Below are 18,533 nucleotides of genomic sequence, written 5' to 3'. Positions count from 1 at the left end.
AATCTGATCAGTTCCCTGAAGTAGAAAGAAAGAAAAATGGACTAGGGCAACATGAGTTTTCAACTGTAGCTTTAATTCAGAAGGTTTAGCAAAGCCAGATGAATGAGGGCACACAGGTTGTTTTTCACACTGTGCTTCAGCAACACTTATTTGTGACCAGAATTAAGAATAATCCTTTCATTAATTTTTTTATTACAACATAAAAATACCTGTATTTTTAGCAAATCTATGGTGAATTTTCTTGCAAACTTTGTTTTAGCCAGCAGAACAAACTCTAGTATAATTTTCCACCAGAACTTCAGTTGTGATCACAAGGGAATTCAAAGTGTGCAATATATTTTCAGTGTTTACCACTGAATTTTCCTGAATTTAGCTGCTCATCTGTATATGACTGGCATAGCCTACTTCTTAAGAAGTGGTATAAAAATTTATTAAGCATTTCTAATTAGCATTTGTCTTATGCTGTCCAAAACCCAAGAAGCAAATCTGAGAGCTTATATCTCCTGTAACACTGTAACACAATTTTGCAGAAGTATAGGTTTGAATTTCCTGATCCAATGATTACATGAAACAAAGAGAAATTGTTTATATTGCCACTCAGACTATTCAGCTGAAACCCATTTATCAAGCACAACAGATAATCAAACATCAGTAAAACTAGCTTATAACTCTCCTACTAACACTGCACCTGTAGAAAACAATTGTTTTCCTGGTTGGTTGCCAGGTACACCACAATCAGTCTTTCAACGGAGAGTAGGCACAGAAAGGAAATAAGGAATAACCCATTGCTAAAGAAAATCCACTGCTAGGACAGATGTTGGTTGAAGTTTACGTGCTGTGTTCTGTATAGGTGAAGGTAGTTATTAAGTGCGTTCATTTTAAATGTACCATAGAACAGCTATGAAAAGTGAAAACTACTTAGAAACAGCAGCATTTCCCCACTAAAAAACTGAGTTTGTTTTTCTGGGGGAAAAAAAAAAGAAAGTCACACTTTGCAAATGAATGGGAAAGTTACCAGAAACTTTCTGAAACTAGGCTCAGGTATTTTCTCACTGCTGTCTGAAAATGACACTGGGAGTTTCCAGCTGTAAATGGCAAATAACTGAATCCGTCTGTCCTAAAAAATAACCGTATATTATTTTTGCATGTTGACTGTGCTGGCTGACAAAAATTTTCTGAAGTCAGTCTGGCTAGTTCTGGTAAGAAAATTACATTGTCCTGAATTATGAGTCAGATTTTTCTGATATAGATGGAATTATAAAGATTTTCTTTGCACTGGTGGTTGAAGATTCAAAGTTATTCGTAGTTCAAAGTTTATACAGGCTAATTGTAAAATACTTACCAGTGGTACCATTTGTCTGGCTCTAATATTTTATTGCTTTATGCTTCCTAACATTGTATTTTTCTTAGTCTAGAAAAATACAGGCTGATGAGAGAGGAGGAGGATACAAGAAAATTGAATCACAAAGATCTCTGCAACAATGAAGGCTTTTTAAATAATGAAAAATATGAAATAAATTCAATTAAGTAAGAAATATTCATGATTTGTTTCTTACTACCACCATGGATTATCTGTGAAAGATTTTTCAGCTGCATTTGATGGACATTGTAATAGCATTTTGTCAATCAACACTGTAATTATATTTCACTTACAAGCAACATTTTAGGCACTTATGTTAAAAAAGATATAAACAGTATTAGATGAGGATTTTATAATTTGAAGGTTTTCCACAATGCACCCGTATTATGTTTGAGGGCTCTGGGTGGAAACTAAAAAAGAGTAACCATATTTTGGCAATTTTGCAATATCTTTTGTTTCCAGGACAACATCTTGGCCATTATTACTCCTTTTGTAATAATTTCTTCTATTATTCTCCATGAACAGTTGCAACTGGCTGCTCCAAAAAAAGGGATGAGAATTAAAGCTTTCCTGAGATTTGGTTTGATCCTTTAAATGCTTATATTTTATCAGCTATAAAATACTTTACTGTGCTGACTATGCAGCATAAGATATTTCAGGGATCCAAAATACCCTACAAGTTCTTTTAAGTCACCATATTTCTTTTGGAAGGAAAAAGAAAAGTGAGATCTACTAATTTGATGATGACTGTAAGCTACAGAAGAAAGAAACACTCAACTCTTGTAAACAGCTCAACCATTACCTGTTTTAACCTATGCTCCTTATGCCAGACTACCACAAGTACCTTCATTAATGTTACAGATGGTCTTGGTACAACTTGCCTAGCTTCAGGCCTCTTTTGCTGAATGTAGGAATAGTTTAAAGAACTGCAGAATGTGAAAGGAGATTGTTGGACCCTCCTTTTCCAAAGAGCTTCTAGTGCCTCGTGTAAACCACTGAGGGCAAAATTATTTTCAGTAACTCTTGATTCATCCCCTTCAGTCTTTGTGAGCAGTGTCCTTGCACAATAAAGAAATGCTTCTCCTTACTTACAATCCTGTGTAATATTTCCAAGGATCTTACCAGTGACTCTCTTTTTTCTCTGGGAAGAATTTCTAGGAGGTGTCAAATTGGTAAATATGAAGAGAAATAAGGACCTAGCAAACAAAAGGGCGAAACAAGTATTATATCACAGTGTTGCCTCTTCCTGGGAGAATGGCAGACTAGGTTAGAATTACTCACAGGATTATCTTTTTCATCTGATGTTCAAAGGTTTCATTTATTCCTATCATATGCAGAATGGCATAAATAAACTAATAAGAAAAATACTGATAGAACTTTGAATGTTTGATAAATAAAATCCAATTAGGCATGAAAAGATATGGATCTTCTTTTGATTAATTTGAAAACCATAATGAATTTTGCCCTGGCTGGCTTCCACAGCATCACTGTGCCTTGTTGAACAGGAGCTGCTTTTTTTTTTTCAGAGTCAGTGCCACACATGTAGCAGGCTCTACAAAGTCTACATAAACGGGGGCATCAGGGTCTAGCAGAGGCCATGAACCCTAGGGAGGTAACCTGTTCTCTTATCTGAGGTTGGGTCACCTGACAGCAGGCTGCAGTGTGCTGGACAAACGGTAATAACAACATGGAGAGGTGAGCTCAGTTGTAGTCTTTGTACCTTCTGAACCTGCTGATAGTTAAAGCATTACAGAGAGCAGGGAGAGGTAGGGTCATGCCCTGTACTCCTTTGCTGTGGTATTGTAACTATTTTTCTGCTTTGAAACGAGAACACTTTGATATCCACTGTGTCTGTGCCAGAAGACGTGTGGGAAAGCCTGCAGTAGCAGAAAAAAGGATATGATGTTATAGTATATAATTTAAGGAATGGAAAGGCTAGCAACATCTTCAGGGGTCTGTACTGGGAGCAGTGCTGTTCAATATCTTCATCAATGATACAGACAGCGAGATTGAGTGCACTCTCAGCCAGTCTGAAGGTGGCACCAAGCTGAGTGGTGTAGTTGCCACACCAGAAGGAGGGGATGTCATCCAGAGGGACCTGGAAAAGCTGGAAAATGGGCCTGTGTGAGACTCATGAGGTTCAACAAGGCCAAGTGCAAGGTCCTACACCTGGGTCAGGGCAATCCTCAGTTTCAATACAGGATGGAGGATGATGTGATTGAGAGCAGCCCTGCAGAGAAGGATTTGGGGGTGCTGGTTGGTGAGAATCTTGACAGGAGCTGGCAATGTGTGCTTGCAGCCCAGAAGGCCAACCGTGTCCTGGGCTGCATCAAAAGAAGCATGGCCAGCAGGTTGAGGGAGGTAATTCTGCCTCTCTACTCTGCTGTCATGAGATCTCACCTGGAGTATTGTATCCAGTTCTGGAATCCTCAACTCTCTATTCTTCGACTCTCAAATCCTCAATACTCAGTTCTGGGAGGATATGGAGCTATTGGAACAGGTCCAGAGGAGGGCTACAAAGATGATCAGAGGGCTGGAACACTTCCCATACTAGGATAGGCTGAGGGAGTTGGGGTTGTTCAGCCTGGAGAAGAGTAAGCTCTGAGGAGACCTTATAGCAACCTTCCAGTACCTGAAGGGGCTACAAGAAAGCTGGGAAGGGACTGTTTACAAAGACATGTAGTGACAGGACTAGGGGCAATGCATATAAATTGGAGAGGGGCAGATTTAGACTAGACATAAGGTGTATGGTGAGGCACTGGCACAGGTTGCCCAAGGAAGTTGTGGGTGCCCCATCCCTGGAGGTGTTCAGAGTCAGGCTGGATGGGGTCTTGAATGGCCTGATCTAGTGGGACATGTCACTGCCCATGGCACTAGGCTTGGAATTCAATGATCCTTAAGGTTCCTTCCAACCCAAATCATTCTATGATTCTATGATAAATATGCTATAGAAATGCCTTAGTTACAATGACATCCTATACCTATGTTATGCTGCAGCTGATAAACAATTTTGAGGATGCTAACCTTAAGGAACTAAAGCTGTTCTATTTTACAATCAGCTGTATGTGGGGGGTGTGTAGATAGGAGAAATGACATTTGACCAGAAGTCAGAAGATCAAAGGATTCAGGTGCTTGCTGGATCATAGCTCTTCTCTTCTAGCTGACCAGCTCCTCAGAGTTATCTAACTGTATGAAACTGAAACAGAAAAAAATGTCCCTATATTGGGACACTCAATCTGGCAGAAGAGCCTGCTTTCCTATGTGGCTTTTGAACATTTATGTATTCCTATGGCTGCTGTTTGTCGGGTAGGCAAGTGACAGCATACAGGCAGAAAAAAGGCACGTAAGTATTTGTGCTATTTTAAAAGGTGAGAAAAACAGTAACCTGACCACTTTCTTGGGAAAATCAACATCAGTATCTATATTTGGGACTGTCCCAGACTCTCTGGCTACCTTGCTTGGGAATGCAGGTCTTGATGTCCTTACTTGCAAATTGATATTGATAGACCTTCCCAGCTTGCTGATGGTTATGAGGATGACAACTGGTAATATCATTCCACTGTCCTAGGGGGTCACAGACTCAAAGTCCTACAGTTCTAGTCCCTGTAAGGTCAGTGCATGCTGACATTATATATATAACTTGCACTGTTGCAGAAACCTAGTCTTTATTCTAGTGAACTTTACTAAAATGCAGTTTTCTGAATGTAATAAATTTCATGTTCTGAATTTTCCCAAATAGTGATATAATCCCAGATCCTTGAAGATAATGCAAGCAGCACTACAGCTTTAATGTAATAAAAAGCTTAAGAGAGTCCTTAAAGTAAATTTAGGTGTGTGATGTTCTTAGCTGTGTGTTCTTTGTGTGAGAGCCCATGAAGGGCTAGAAATGCAAACAGTGAAGTGGAAGGGAATATGATTTTGTACCAAGAGAACACACCATGGCTATAGGACAACTTGCAATTCCTCTTGTATATGTGAATAGTTCTTACCCACCAAAGTAAAACATTTAAAGCATTTACTTTGGTCCATGAGGTCTGTTTGTTGAAAAAGGTCTTCTGGCCAGTGAACCATTTTTTCCTGAAAAATGCCATTAATTTGCCATTATTTGAACCAGGCAATCAGCTACGACAGCCAGAAGAGACTTGTTCACAACTCCATTAGCATTGTAATGTGTTGTTGTGATGGCAAATATTGTAGTTTTCACTAGAACACAAGACCTTCTGTCTCCAGCTGTCTCATTCAAAGAATGCCACGTATTTTCATCTAAACAGTGACATGATGAAAAGTATGCTTTTCATTAAATGAAATACATCTTGCAAAACACGTATGTTTCGATGAAATGTTATGTAGAAAAAAATGAACGAATTTGGTGACAGCATTTTACTCAAAAAATAGTAAAAGCTTTTGAATCATGCGGAAATAAAATGTTTAAATTGTTTTGGTTTTGTTTTTTTTTCTACAGAACTTCTTCAACAAGAGATTTGTAGCTGTTTTTTCCCCTTCTGTTTCTGACTGGAAAATAAAAAGTCCAAACCAGATTGTAGTCAGAAAATTAGTGTTAGATCATAATTCTTGACTCTCTGCTATTGATACTAACTGAAGCTATAAGCTGTCTAATACCAATTATGAAGTAAGAAGCTTATTTCAAAGCTTTTAGATATGTAGGCATATATAAACATATGTATGTATGCGCTTGTATGCATACATACATATAGATACACATGCACACACATACTTAAGCACTTGTTGTGAAACATTTTCTTGAGATCATGAATGCTGCAATTACTCACTGAAGCATCTTTGGCACAGGGTTTGTAATGTGCTCTAGATTCCTTCCTCAGCCAGCTTAGTGGACAGCAGATACTTCTGCCAGTCTGGTAGTATCTAATTACAGAGCCAACGGGTGCGTATTTCAGTAGAACACTCTGAGATGTTGAAAGATGATACTCTGAGACAGAGAAGGGCATATCACCCATTGATTTAGGTCAGAGAAGCAATTCCCTACTGCATGAATAACATTAGTTGAATGTTATGACCTAACGTAGTAAAAACCTTTAAAAATCTCTTACATGATAAAGGTTGGCATTATCAACCAATGTACTATACCAGCTCACTAATCTTAGCAAAGAAATATTCTGCTTTTGCTAGAATGCAGTTGTTCATACAATGCATAGATGCTGGGTTTCTTTTTTTTTTTTTCTTTATATATTTGTTACTTTGTACTTTACATGAACCAGGTTTAAACTTACGGGTGATGCCACAATTGAAATAAATTAGATGTGGATAAGAATGCAGATAACTATTCTTTTCACACTGTGAACTTGAAGTGTGTGTTTATGCCTTCTATCCAGAAAGAGAGAGGGATAGTCCTCTCACTGCTAGGCTTATCTGTTTAATTGCTTGCAGACAGGTCATGTAAAAGGGTTTTAAAAAGGAAAATGTTACTACTATGTTATGAGCAATCGCTTTATGCCCCAAGGTCTAGCATTGGCCCTTATATCACAAGCAGAAAGTATTGGCTTGGAACTCTTCCTCTGCTCTGAATTTGGCGAGCTCTTAGCTGTGCTGCAAAAATATCCACATGAGTTTAAGTCCAAAGATAAAGAGCCACTCAAAGTCGGCAAGGCAGACACAAAAATGTCATAAAAGATATTAAAGAAAATCCATAGCCTTGGGAAAGCAGTTCACGACAAGTATGCTGGGGAAATAGTCTAGTGTTATTGTTCAGTAATTAATTTTACAAATTGCCCTCACAAATGGGAGTGTGAGTAATAACTTCTCAGACTTGGGCAACTGGTCAGGGCCAGGGCAGCTATGGGACCAATAGTGAAACACAAACTTTTTGCTGACACTTTGGTTGCATCTGGATCCGGTAATGAGGGATAAGAAAGAGCGAGGAAGGTCTGAACCCAGAGGTGTCTCTGGGAGTTTTATGGCTTACATATTTAACTGGCTTCCAGAAGCACCATGGAAACATGTAACTGTTATGCTGTATTTCCAGAGCTACTGAGAATTCTGTTATTATTGCCATGGCAGCTCTTATACAGAGAAGGTATATTATCAAACACATATTTTAGGAGTATGATTCCCAATTATTTCATATTTCTGCAGCTTCAGTAGTATACAATTTAAAAGAAAAATACCCCAAAACATGAAAACAACTCGGAGAGTATATTCTGTAATATATTTGTTGATTGCCCTTAGACTAGCTACCAGGATTTCTATTTAAAAAGGTTCAAGATGTCATATTTCAGTGATCTCTCTGTTTTATCATTTACTTTGTTTTGTTTCACTGTCTGTCTTTTTTTGGTCACATTTTTCATGTTTCCATTTCTACCTTTATATTGTATAACTCTGTCAGTATCCTGATATTGTGGTTTTTGGTTTATTATCTGTTTTTAGCTATTTCTGTCTTTTCAGCCCTTTTTCAGTCCCCTGCATCCTTCCATTTTGTTGCTCATCTTCTTAGTCTATTAAATCCAGCTGGAGGCCAGTTACAAGTAGGGTTCCCCAGGGCTCAGTGCTGGGTCCAGCCCTGTTCAATGTCTTTATCAACGACCTGGATGAAGGCATCGAGTGCACCCTTAGCAAGTTTGCAGACGACACTAAGCTGGGTGGAAGTGTCGATCTGCTGGAGGGTCGGGAGGCTCTGCAAAGGGATCCGAACAGGCTGGACCGCTGGGCAGAGTCCAATGGCATGAGGTTTAACAAGGCCAAATGCCGGGTCCTGCACTTGGGGCACAACAACCCTGTGCAGTTCTACAGACTAGGAGAAGTCTGTCTAGAAAGCTGCCTGGAGGAGAGGGACCTGGGGGTGTTGGTTGACAGCGACTGAACATGAGCCAGCAGTGTGCCCAGGTGGCCAAGAAGGCCAATGGCATCTTGGCTTGGATCAGAAACGCCGTGACCAGCAGGTCCAGGGAGGTTATTCTCCCTCTGTACTCGGCACTGGTGAGACCGCTCCTCAAATACTGTGTTCAGTTCTGGGCACCTCGCCACAAGAAGGATGTTGAGGCTCTGGAGCGAGTCAGAGAAGAACAACGAAGCTGGTGAAGGGGCTGGAGAACAGGCCTTATGAGGAACGGCTGAGAGAGCTGGGGTTGTTTAGCCTGGAGAAGAGGAGGCTGAGGGGAGACCTCATTGATCTCTATAACTACCTGAAAAGAGGTTGTAGAGAGGAGGGTGCTGGCCTCTTCTCCCAAGTGACAGGGGGCAGGACAAGAGGGAATGGCCTCAAGCTCTGCCAGGGGAGGTTTAGGCTGGACATTAGGAAAAAATTCTTTACAGAAAGGGTCATTGGGCACTGTCAGAGGCTGCCCAGGGAGGTGGTTGATTCACCTTCCCTGGAGGTGTTTAAGGCACGGGTGGACGAGGTGCTGAGGGGCATGGTTTAGTGTTTGATAGGAATGATTGGACTCAATGATCCGGTGGGTCTCTTCCAACCTGGTTATTCTATGATTCTATGATTAAGCCTTCTCCTTTTTATCAGCAATTTCTTCCTCTATTCTGTGCTCTATCTTTATGCTAAGCTGTTGTATTTAGCCTCGTGTGATGACATCCCTCATGAGGTTTGCAGAAGACTTGCTCAGTTAATGATTACATTTAGTTGCAACTATGTCAGATGGATGTCAGTGGGATGACAGAGGAATAGATTTCCCCTAGTTGTACCTCAAAATGCAATTAAACTCTCATTTGTAAACCCCCTCATCCACCTGATAGAGGAGCCTAGGAAAAGACTGAGTCAGGCACAAAATAAGCAACATTAATTGGTTTTCAACCGTGAACAGGATAGAACAGGTGCAACAATTACATTTTCTCTCCGGGCAGAAAAAACAGGGCACCTGTTCTTTAGTCACTGGAAGTGGCCTCTGTGCCATGAAGTGGTGCAGGTCCTACTGCTGGTGGTGCTGCCTACCTGATCCTTCCAGGCAAAATGTAAGCTCTTCAGGTTGATGCAGTAAAGCAGATATCACCTCTGGAAACTTGGGGAGATTGTAGCACTGTGCCGTTAAGCTAAGAGCTGTAAATGATGTAGAGGATTGTTAGTAAAGGAACTTTATTTTCCTCTGAAACCTTAAACACTTTCCTTTGCACTTTATCTATGCAGACACTTTCTCTGAAGTACACTCTTAGCCCATGAATCTAACACAAAAGTTGTCAACTCAGGCCAAGTGATTTCCATAAGCTTCAGGTTTCAATGAGGAACTCACTCACAGGAAGTGTGGTCAACCTAAGTTGCTCCAAATCTTTTGGTTTGTTCATCTATACAACTTCCAAAAGGCACATAAAGTTTTGTCATGCCCATTAACCAGAGAATTATCTTCTGATTATCTTCAACTAAGATTTTATGTGCATCTGTGACTTAGATGAGATAATTTGAAATCTGTTATGCAAGGTTGCAAAAGCTCAATTTCTAAAATGTGACCCTATTAATTTGTTTGCATTTCTTGTTATTTATTCTATTTCTGCCAGAGTTCCAGCTTGGAAGGAAAAGCATAGTGTTCAAACATTATTCTGTTGATTTACTTCACGGGTGTATTCATCACTCAGTATTACAGGCTATAACCATTGAATTGGATAGCAAAATAAGAATTAGCATAGATTCTCACTAAGAAAAACCCTGTAAATGTGTCTGTCTTCACTCGTATTTTTAATCACCAGTGTGATTCCAGCCAGGTGACAGGAAAGTTTGGTTTTTGTGGTGTGAGAATTTCTTGCCAGAGACAAATTCTGTGTCTCTAGCACAGAAAACAAGCTGCTTACTAAAATTTCCCTAAAGAATTATTTAGTCAATGCCCTTGATACTTTGCAGGGAAAGGGTATTCCTTCACTGCCACATTAAGAAAAAATAAAGGACTAAACATAAAAGTGACTCAGCACAGACACCTTCCACTTGATATCTTTCCAGATCATTTTACAACTTTCCATTTTTCCATCTCTTCAGCTGCTTATTTGTATGCTGTAGGGATACCACAGACCTGATGTTTCACTAGATAATGACTGTCTATATCTATGCTGCCAGCTTCTGGTGTCTGGGAACAAAGAGCTCTAGAGATTACAGCTATGAAGGAACAAGATTTTCCATGCTATTGAATAGTTTTGCACTTCAAAATGTATTTTCACTCCGAAGAGGAGGAAACAACATGCATGGGAAATTATCTTTTGATGAGTATTTTAAGAATTCTTTTTGGTTACTTCTGAAAAGGTTGAACTACTACCCCTTCCAGCAACCCATGTGTGGCTGTTAAAATATTTGACAGTATTTATGTAGAGTACTTGTCTTTTAGGTATAGGACAAGCTAATCCTCTCCCTTGGAATGTATGAACAATGTGCTGGAAAGGGGTCAGTGCTGCAGTAGCAGTATAACAGGTTTTAAACCCAGAAAACAGGTTAGAGAAAAGTAGCCCAGTTTTTATTACACTTGTTCCTAAAATTGAACTTCTGACATCCATTCAAAGAGAAATAAATACTGACCTGTCACAATATGCTTCCTTCCCAGAATGGGAGATGGAAAACTGTTACATCCCACATATTTCCAAGGCTCTAGAAGTGATCTATGAAATGTCAGTGTTTTTCCTGAGAACTCTTAACTGTATGTCAAACACCTTTCTAAGCAGAATATGCTTTTTGCAACGACTTTTTTTCTTTGTATTTATGTAGTAAGATAAATTGTGACTTCATTATGTGGCACAATATACAATGGCATCTGCCCTATTTTACAACAGAATCTTTACAATTATTGCATGATATATTTAAAAAATAATCTATTCACCCATCAAGGTTCATTTTCCATAGATTGCTATAGCACATTACAGATAACCTTGATTTTTATTTCCTAACTTGTGTTTTTTCTCCTGGAACATTGATCAAATAATTTAATATTATTTGCTGAATATAATGGATAATTCAAAAAACCTGGAAATGCCTTACTACATTTTTAAAAAGCTAGGATTTTAGCTGTTTATCTGAAAATAATATCTTTGTTTAAAGCAATGATTCTCAGGTGTTTTGAAAATGTAACACACACTCTTATGCAAATTAATCTCTGTAGTATTTACAGTCCCTAATTGTTTTCATCCCAGAAAGGAAAGATGTAGCATAAACTTTTACATACAGAGAAACATGGCAAAAAGTAAAACCCGAATTGTGGTATGAAGCTTTTTAAAGCCAAGGGAACTGCCTCCCCTATCTGGAGTGGGCTTTTACTTGGACGCTGAATGCACACAAAATGTACTTATTTATTGCTGAATAAATTGATGTGAATGCACACTAAAAATTAGACATGAGTTTGTCTACTCTGCAGTCATAACTTAGTTCAGTGTGGAGAGAACTAAGGTATTCTAAGTTATTGTTGGCTCATAGATGTGATGAAGCTTAGCCAAGTCCCCCATCCTTTCTCACAGGAGGCTGTGAACAACACCTGAGCTAACAAGTTTAGACTTAGTTTGGATACTGCCAGACTATGTTTGTGCAAATGTGAATCACTGTTATAAAAGAATCAGACATCAACAAAACAATGATGATTTATTCATGTTTGGAAATGCATCAGGCTCTAAGATATATCTGTTTTTTAACAATGCTTAACTTGATTCACCATCTCCAAAACTTTCTAAAATAAGTACAGTTGTACCTTATTTAGATAAACAGCTTGAATTGCCTTAAGTTGCTGACTGCAAGAACTCAATTCCTCTGTTTCCATCTTCACCTTTGTAAAAATTAGAATGTTGGATTGTGTTTTCAAGATGCAAATTTTTGGGTAAATAATATTTTTAATGAAATTACTCAGTACTTGGAAGTTTTTAACACCTTACATAATGTAATGGGCACTTTTTTTTTTTTCTAGGTATCAACAGTGCCAGAGTTTGGCCGCATAATAATTTATACTACCAGCCTTCGTGTCGTGAGAACCACTTTTGAAAGATGTGAACTGGTTAGAAAGATCTTTCAAAATCACAGAGTTAAATTTGAAGAAAAAAACATTGCACTGAACAGTGACTATGGAAAAGAACTAGATGAAAGATGCAGGAGAGTCTGTGAAGTTCCCTCACTCCCTGTTGTGTTTATTGATGGCCATTATCTTGGGGTAAGTAATACACAAGCATGTGTTTTATTCTGCAGTCTGGAAGAATAGATGAAAACCTTGATGAATGAGAAGAAGGGCTTTTAGAAAATTGCTTACAATGCTGGAATGATAGAAACAATCAAAGACAGAGATCCCTTTGTTGTATGAGCTGAACAAATCCACACTGATAGGTTTAATCTGAAGATGCAAAAGACAATGGAGGAGAGGAGCAAGAGGCAGTAGTACAATCTAAGCTATTCTATTTTTCTTAGAAAATAGCTTATCTTTGTAGCTGAGACCATGAAAATCTAGAGAAATATTTTTGGTTTCTTTTCCTCATGGGAACCTGTATGTATGATTGAACCAGTAAGATGAACATACATAGCATAAACCTGTCTTTTAGTGATATCTTTGTTGAATGTGAAAATAACAGCATGAGGTGTCAGACCTTATGCATTGAATTTTGTATTGTATAGGCTGTATCAGGATCTGTAATCAGCTGAAAATTGGTTTAGGTATGGAATTTGTTACTGCGTAGTTATAGAAATGTCTAGCAGTAAGAGGGAGAAAAACAGCCCAACTTTGCCCTGTTTCAAGACATACATTCCAAATGGCAAACTATAATCCAAATTTATACTCTGGGACTCAGGATCTAAATGCCTGTTTATATTTGAAATCACCTTTTCATTAAGTCTGGCCTGTACTTTTAAAATGTGTTTCTCAGAAACTGAAACACACAATGTTTAAAATGAAAAGATTCTGGAGGGTGCCACAAAGAAAACAGCTTGAAAGAAGGTATTTGTCTTGGGTGGTAAAGAACTAGCAATTAGCACCAACAGCGAGACAGTGATTTGTGAAGGCAAACTACATTTAAACACAGTAGGATTATTATGTTTGTTTTGCTTAACACTTTCATTTTCACAAAAGATTTAAGTAATGAAATTAAATGTAATCAACAAGATATAATTGGTATTGGGTCTGTATAAACACTCAAATACTCTTTCTCTCAAGCCCCTTACTAGTTCTCCATGTGCTCTGTGTGAAGCAGGCTTCCCTGAGCACTATAACAAATGCATTTGCTGGTACAGGGCTCTCCAGGCCACTACAGCAACTGCAAAATCACCTGTGAGCAGAATATTAGCTTAGCAATCCTTCTAGCAGAGGATGCTTTTATCAAAAGCCTGAGTTTTTGGAGGGTTCTCCAACCAACCAGGAGTAGAAGTGTTTCGTTCAAAAGCAGCTTAAAATTCAACAGGGTTCAGATTAAAATTTGCTCACCTAATTATCACATTAAAAATAAAAGTTGTGAGTGACTCCAAGAAAATCTCAGTCAGTGTGTGATCAATTTCTTAAAAGAATTCAGTTAAAATACTGAAATGGATTGAATAAATTATTTGCTCAGCTGTAGGAGATGTCTGGTTACAGTAATTTTGATATGATGGATGGCCCATTACGGTACTTTTATTTTTGAAAATCATGGGAAACTTGTCTTTTTACAGAGGAGCAACAGTGTAACAAGCAATTCAACCTCATTAATGCTATTTAAATATTGTATATATTGTATATATTGTATATATTGCTATGTAAATATTGTCTTTGGAGAGGTATAGAGAGGAAGGCAAGTGAATAAGGAAGATAGCTGTCTGTGGGAGAGACAAATCTAGCTGTTTGAGTACCTGGTATCACATCACAGGTAGTCCGACAGTTTTACCTCCTGTAGGTAAAAAAATGAAGAAAGAATTTGGTCTGGCATTCATTCATTTAGGAAGAGAAGTAAGGAGGGTGGCACTTAGCATATTGAGAAGATCTAGCAACAAAATGTTCCCCCATCCAAATAGTCAATGCCAGGTAGATGTAGTAACTTCAGAAGACAATACATCAGTGACTCCAAAGACTGTAAATTGGCTGGAACTTGTGCTGTGCTTTTGTTTCATTAAAATGTGATTGAGAATTAATTACAGAATTTGGTCTCATTGGTAACAGTGGACTTTTCTATAATGCTTTTTATCATAATTATCCTCTGATATGCAAATGCAACACAGATATCCAGAAGCCTTCATCATGCAATATTTTTTTTTCTCTCTTTTTCTTTCTCTCTTTTTAAAATTTTGAATGTTTATTTCCTGGCAAATACCTCCTTGAAGGAAATTGCGTGCAGCAATACAAAGGAGAATCTATATTGAGCCACGTACATTTCAGTGAGTCATAAGGAGAAAAAAACCTAACCCCTAATTAAAATATGAACAGCTTTGCAAGGAGACAAGATTATTTTTAACGAGAGAAATGTAACAAAAGCACCAGAACACAGTGTATGTGCATCTGGTAGATTATATGGTACCCAAGCCGTTGAGAAGCATGGACAAGGTTGTTACAGCACTGCAGGCTATATGGATAAATCTTCACAGAGCTGTGGAATTTATCACTGCCTGCACAGGGAGGGGATGAAACAAACCTGCACCTTGGGCAGCAGCAATAGAAAAATCATATTTAGCCTGTGTCAAGCATAGTCCTGCATGCTGCAGTCCAGCAGGTTTCTTAATCTAATTTATTTTCAGGACTGAATCACTGCATTACTTGACACACACTCTCTAAATATCAGTCTGTCAGGAAACTGCAGGTTCTTTCTGCAGCAAGCTCTTTACCAGCTGATCTAATCCCTCCTTTTCACCCGAGGCTGTCTCCATCTGAGATGGAATTATGCCATCTGCTGGGACACCAAAGCAAAATAAAAAATGACTTTCAGAACAGAGAAAGCCACACAGAAAAAAAAAAATCACAGAATTCATTTACTCTTTTACACAGGCACTGAGAATTGTTACAGTTGTGTAATGCACGTGTTATGTTATACTATGACATGTTCTGTGGGAAGAAGGATACACATAAAACCCCCCACATTGAGCCATCCTTAGTAAGTGTGTTACCTTACTGCATAATAGTTTTAAACTACACTTTTTTATTTTTACTTTAAATAGTTATTGAATTCCAGAATTTACTTGTGATACAAACCTCAGAATCTTTTTCAAATATGTGAATTTAATATTTTTTCCTGAAGAAAGAGCTTCCTATTTAGTTTTCCCAGCTGTAATATATCCACAAAAGCAAGACATTTACAATAAAATTATTTTATTTGACTCATTGATTACGATTATTTCCCAAGAATGATGCACCTATTTTTGTAACTGTTTTCTAGAAAATACTTGTGCAACACACTTTTTTCTACACAGGACTAAACAGTTTCCTTTTTGGTGCTTTCTGGTGGCTATATATGATCAGTGGCTCCCCATTGCCTCTAAGTTTTGTTAAACCCATTCTCCTGGCATTCACCTGGTGTGGTGGATGTGAACGGATCTTTGTCAGTAAAGTATAATGTAATTATTGCATTGAGTCATCTAGCATTTTCCCACTTGTTTCCTCCATTTTGCAGTTTAAAGGAGAAAAAAGAGGGTTAAATTAATCTGACAGTACTTTACACATCAATCTTTCCGTTCTTTGCATATCAAAGCCAACATTTCTGCTGCTGGTACTATACTGCAACATCAATATTCTCAGTTTATGGGCAAATTTACAGGCATTTAATCATACCTTATGCATGCCTGCTGCCAAAGGGCACCTTGTTATGAGAGGTGTAGTGTTGCAGGCTGTAGATCATGGAGGTCATCTCCAGACATCTGAGGTCTGGATAAAGACAGGGGTATGTACAGCCTGTTTCCTTGGTAAGCCACAGTGAAAAAACATGACAGGTCACTAATATTAAGGTGTGTAGCTGCATTCTGCTGCCTTAGGAAGATGGCTTGTCCATATACCTGGCAAAAGTTCGATTTTAAGGAAATAAGGGATGCAATTTAACTGCACAACAAATATATCCACAAGAGAGACGTTCCAGTGCTGTGCTAGTTTTTCTCTGTTTTTAAGGAAGGACATGGATAAGAGGTTGCTTCCCAAAAGCAGCAGATATTCTACTACAGTCAAATGCAGAGCCATATATCTATGTGTATTCCTTGATGAAGAATTATATTGTGAAAATGTTAGTGGTTTATATTCAAAATATGTGAGCAATGGACTGATTTAGAGACATAACAGAGTTGGGGCAGTAGGAAACTTAATGGGCCTTGGATTTGCCCTAGTTCCGCAATTAGTGGGACAAAACTTGAAATATAATGTTAATTTCTGGTTATTCCAAGAGCAAATTGGAAAACATTTTGAAGAGTGAAAACAGGCTAGAAAACCTGTTGAGTGATTTAGCTAAGTCCATGACAATTCCTTGCCAAAAGAAGACCAAAGAACTAACTGTTGTTCCTGGGTTCCTCTATTGTAGTAGAGAGCTATAGAAATGAGTAGATAAAGGATTCACAGGTTGCTGCCTTGAAATTGAACTAGTTAAGAAAACCGAAAAGTCTCTTGTCCCTGCTGCTTCTCTAAATGTTATGGCCACTGTCCTTGATCCTTACGCAAGTCTTAGGCAGGACAGTCTCTTTAATGTTTCACACCCCTTTGTCGGTAATTGTGGACTGAGCACAACCTAGGAAGAAAGAGAAAGGCATTACCTTCTGGTCAGAAACTGGCTATTGGACTTCTTTAGCAGCTGCTTTAATTACTCTATTAATTACAGACTCTGTGTGTTAAGATTCACAGATCCAAAGGGAAGGTTAACCTCTGCAAAGTATCTTTTATTCAAGTTTCTCTTGAGGCAGCTGTTAATCAGAAAAGACATGCTGAAACACTTAAAAGAGTCGATAGCCATTTGGATGTTTGGTTTTTAATTTAAAAGCCAAGTAATGAGACTTTTCACTTTGAAAGTAACACAGCTGACTGACTGTCATTTGAAATATAAATCCTTTAAAATATGAACCTATACTGAGAAACCTGTCAGACTTTTAATTACAACTCTGCAAAAGCCAGTCAGCATTATCATACAGCATCACTGTAACACAAGGCAGAAGCCATTAGAATGTTTTTGCCAACTGTTGCTGCAGATCCTGCCCTAAATGAGGGCAAACCAGGACTTTTCTTGCTTAGTGAATTTACAGTTCTACAATTACATCAGTTCAGCTGCAAGTCCTTAGTGTCTCTGTATCAGAGAAGCAGCACAAGCTTTTTCTTAAGCCATTATAGTGTTTTCAGTCCCTGAGTTAATACTCTGTGGGTCACCTTGGAAAACTCTTCATTAATTGTGCCAATCACTACTGTTGCCCATTCTATGTAAAAGCAGAGAAAAATTAGAGAGTGAGAAAGGGACTGACAGGCTGCTAAAAGCTGCTTTTCTGGAGACAGAGAGAGCTCTAATGTATACGTAGAAGTTGGTTCACCCTGTGCCCAGGATCTATAAGAGATTTCAGTAGAAGAAGCACCACAGGGAAGTTTAGCTGATCCGTGTCTCCCATCATCTTCTGTGACAACTAAGTAACTTGTAAATATTTCTTTTTAAAAAACAAATCTCTTTGAAAATGTAGCACTACAAGAGTATTGTTCACTGAAGAAGTGGTGCATCTACTGAAATATTAATGTTTTGCTTTCTATATCTGAAATGAAAATCACCAAACCAAGTCAAAAGATTTTTTTTTTTTTATAAAGCAAAGTAAAAAGGCTTCCTATGGGGAAACTAAACTTTTCAGGGTGTCATACAAAATACTTTGCAACATTTTAGTTGTCTTTAGCTGGCTTTTGTGCTGTAAAAGAAACTTGTAGCCTCCGCTGTCCTCAGCAAGACACTGGATGGCTGTCACTAACATGTACATTACTGATCCATACATGTTCCCTGTGGTCTCCAGCAGCTTTTTCTTTACCTCCCAGTAGCAAGAATAACAGTGCTGGTGGGGAGCTGGGGCTGAGACCCTCTTCAACCAGTTGTGGGCAGCTCATATTAATGGTATGTCCAGGCTGCATGCCAGCATCCCACTGCACCTCCCAGCTCACATCGGAAGGAAACCCAAATGTGAAATTTAACAGTCTGGGCATGCAGAGACAAGCAAATAGGGAGGATTGCGATGGCATGAACCCACCACTCAGCCTAGATGTGGCCAGTCATCCCTAGGAGTAGGAAAGGTCTGTGCAACTCCTTCTGTTTGCACCACAATTTCCTCATCTTTTGTTGGTTTCTTGTGATAAACTGA

At 38.5% G+C, this 18,533-nt stretch overlaps 1 protein-coding gene across 1 annotated transcript in view; it reads left to right on the top strand.

The window, feature by feature from the left end:
• The window catches only part of GRXCR1 (glutaredoxin and cysteine rich domain containing 1), a 36,826-nt gene that overhangs the window by 14,778 nt on the left and 3,515 nt on the right, over positions 1-18,533 (top strand). Inside the window, exon 2 of the mRNA XM_069854898.1 lies at positions 12,205-12,444. Within this exon, the coding sequence (XP_069710999.1) occupies positions 12,205-12,444 (240 nt within the window). The remainder of the gene's footprint in view (positions 1-12,204; positions 12,445-18,533) is intronic.

The sequence above is a fragment of the Phaenicophaeus curvirostris genome, chromosome 4 (genome assembly GCF_032191515.1).
Source record: "Phaenicophaeus curvirostris isolate KB17595 chromosome 4, BPBGC_Pcur_1.0, whole genome shotgun sequence".
Lineage (NCBI taxonomy): Eukaryota > Metazoa > Chordata > Aves > Cuculiformes > Cuculidae > Phaenicophaeus > Phaenicophaeus curvirostris.
This window is presented reverse-complemented; position numbering and strand designations above follow the sequence as displayed.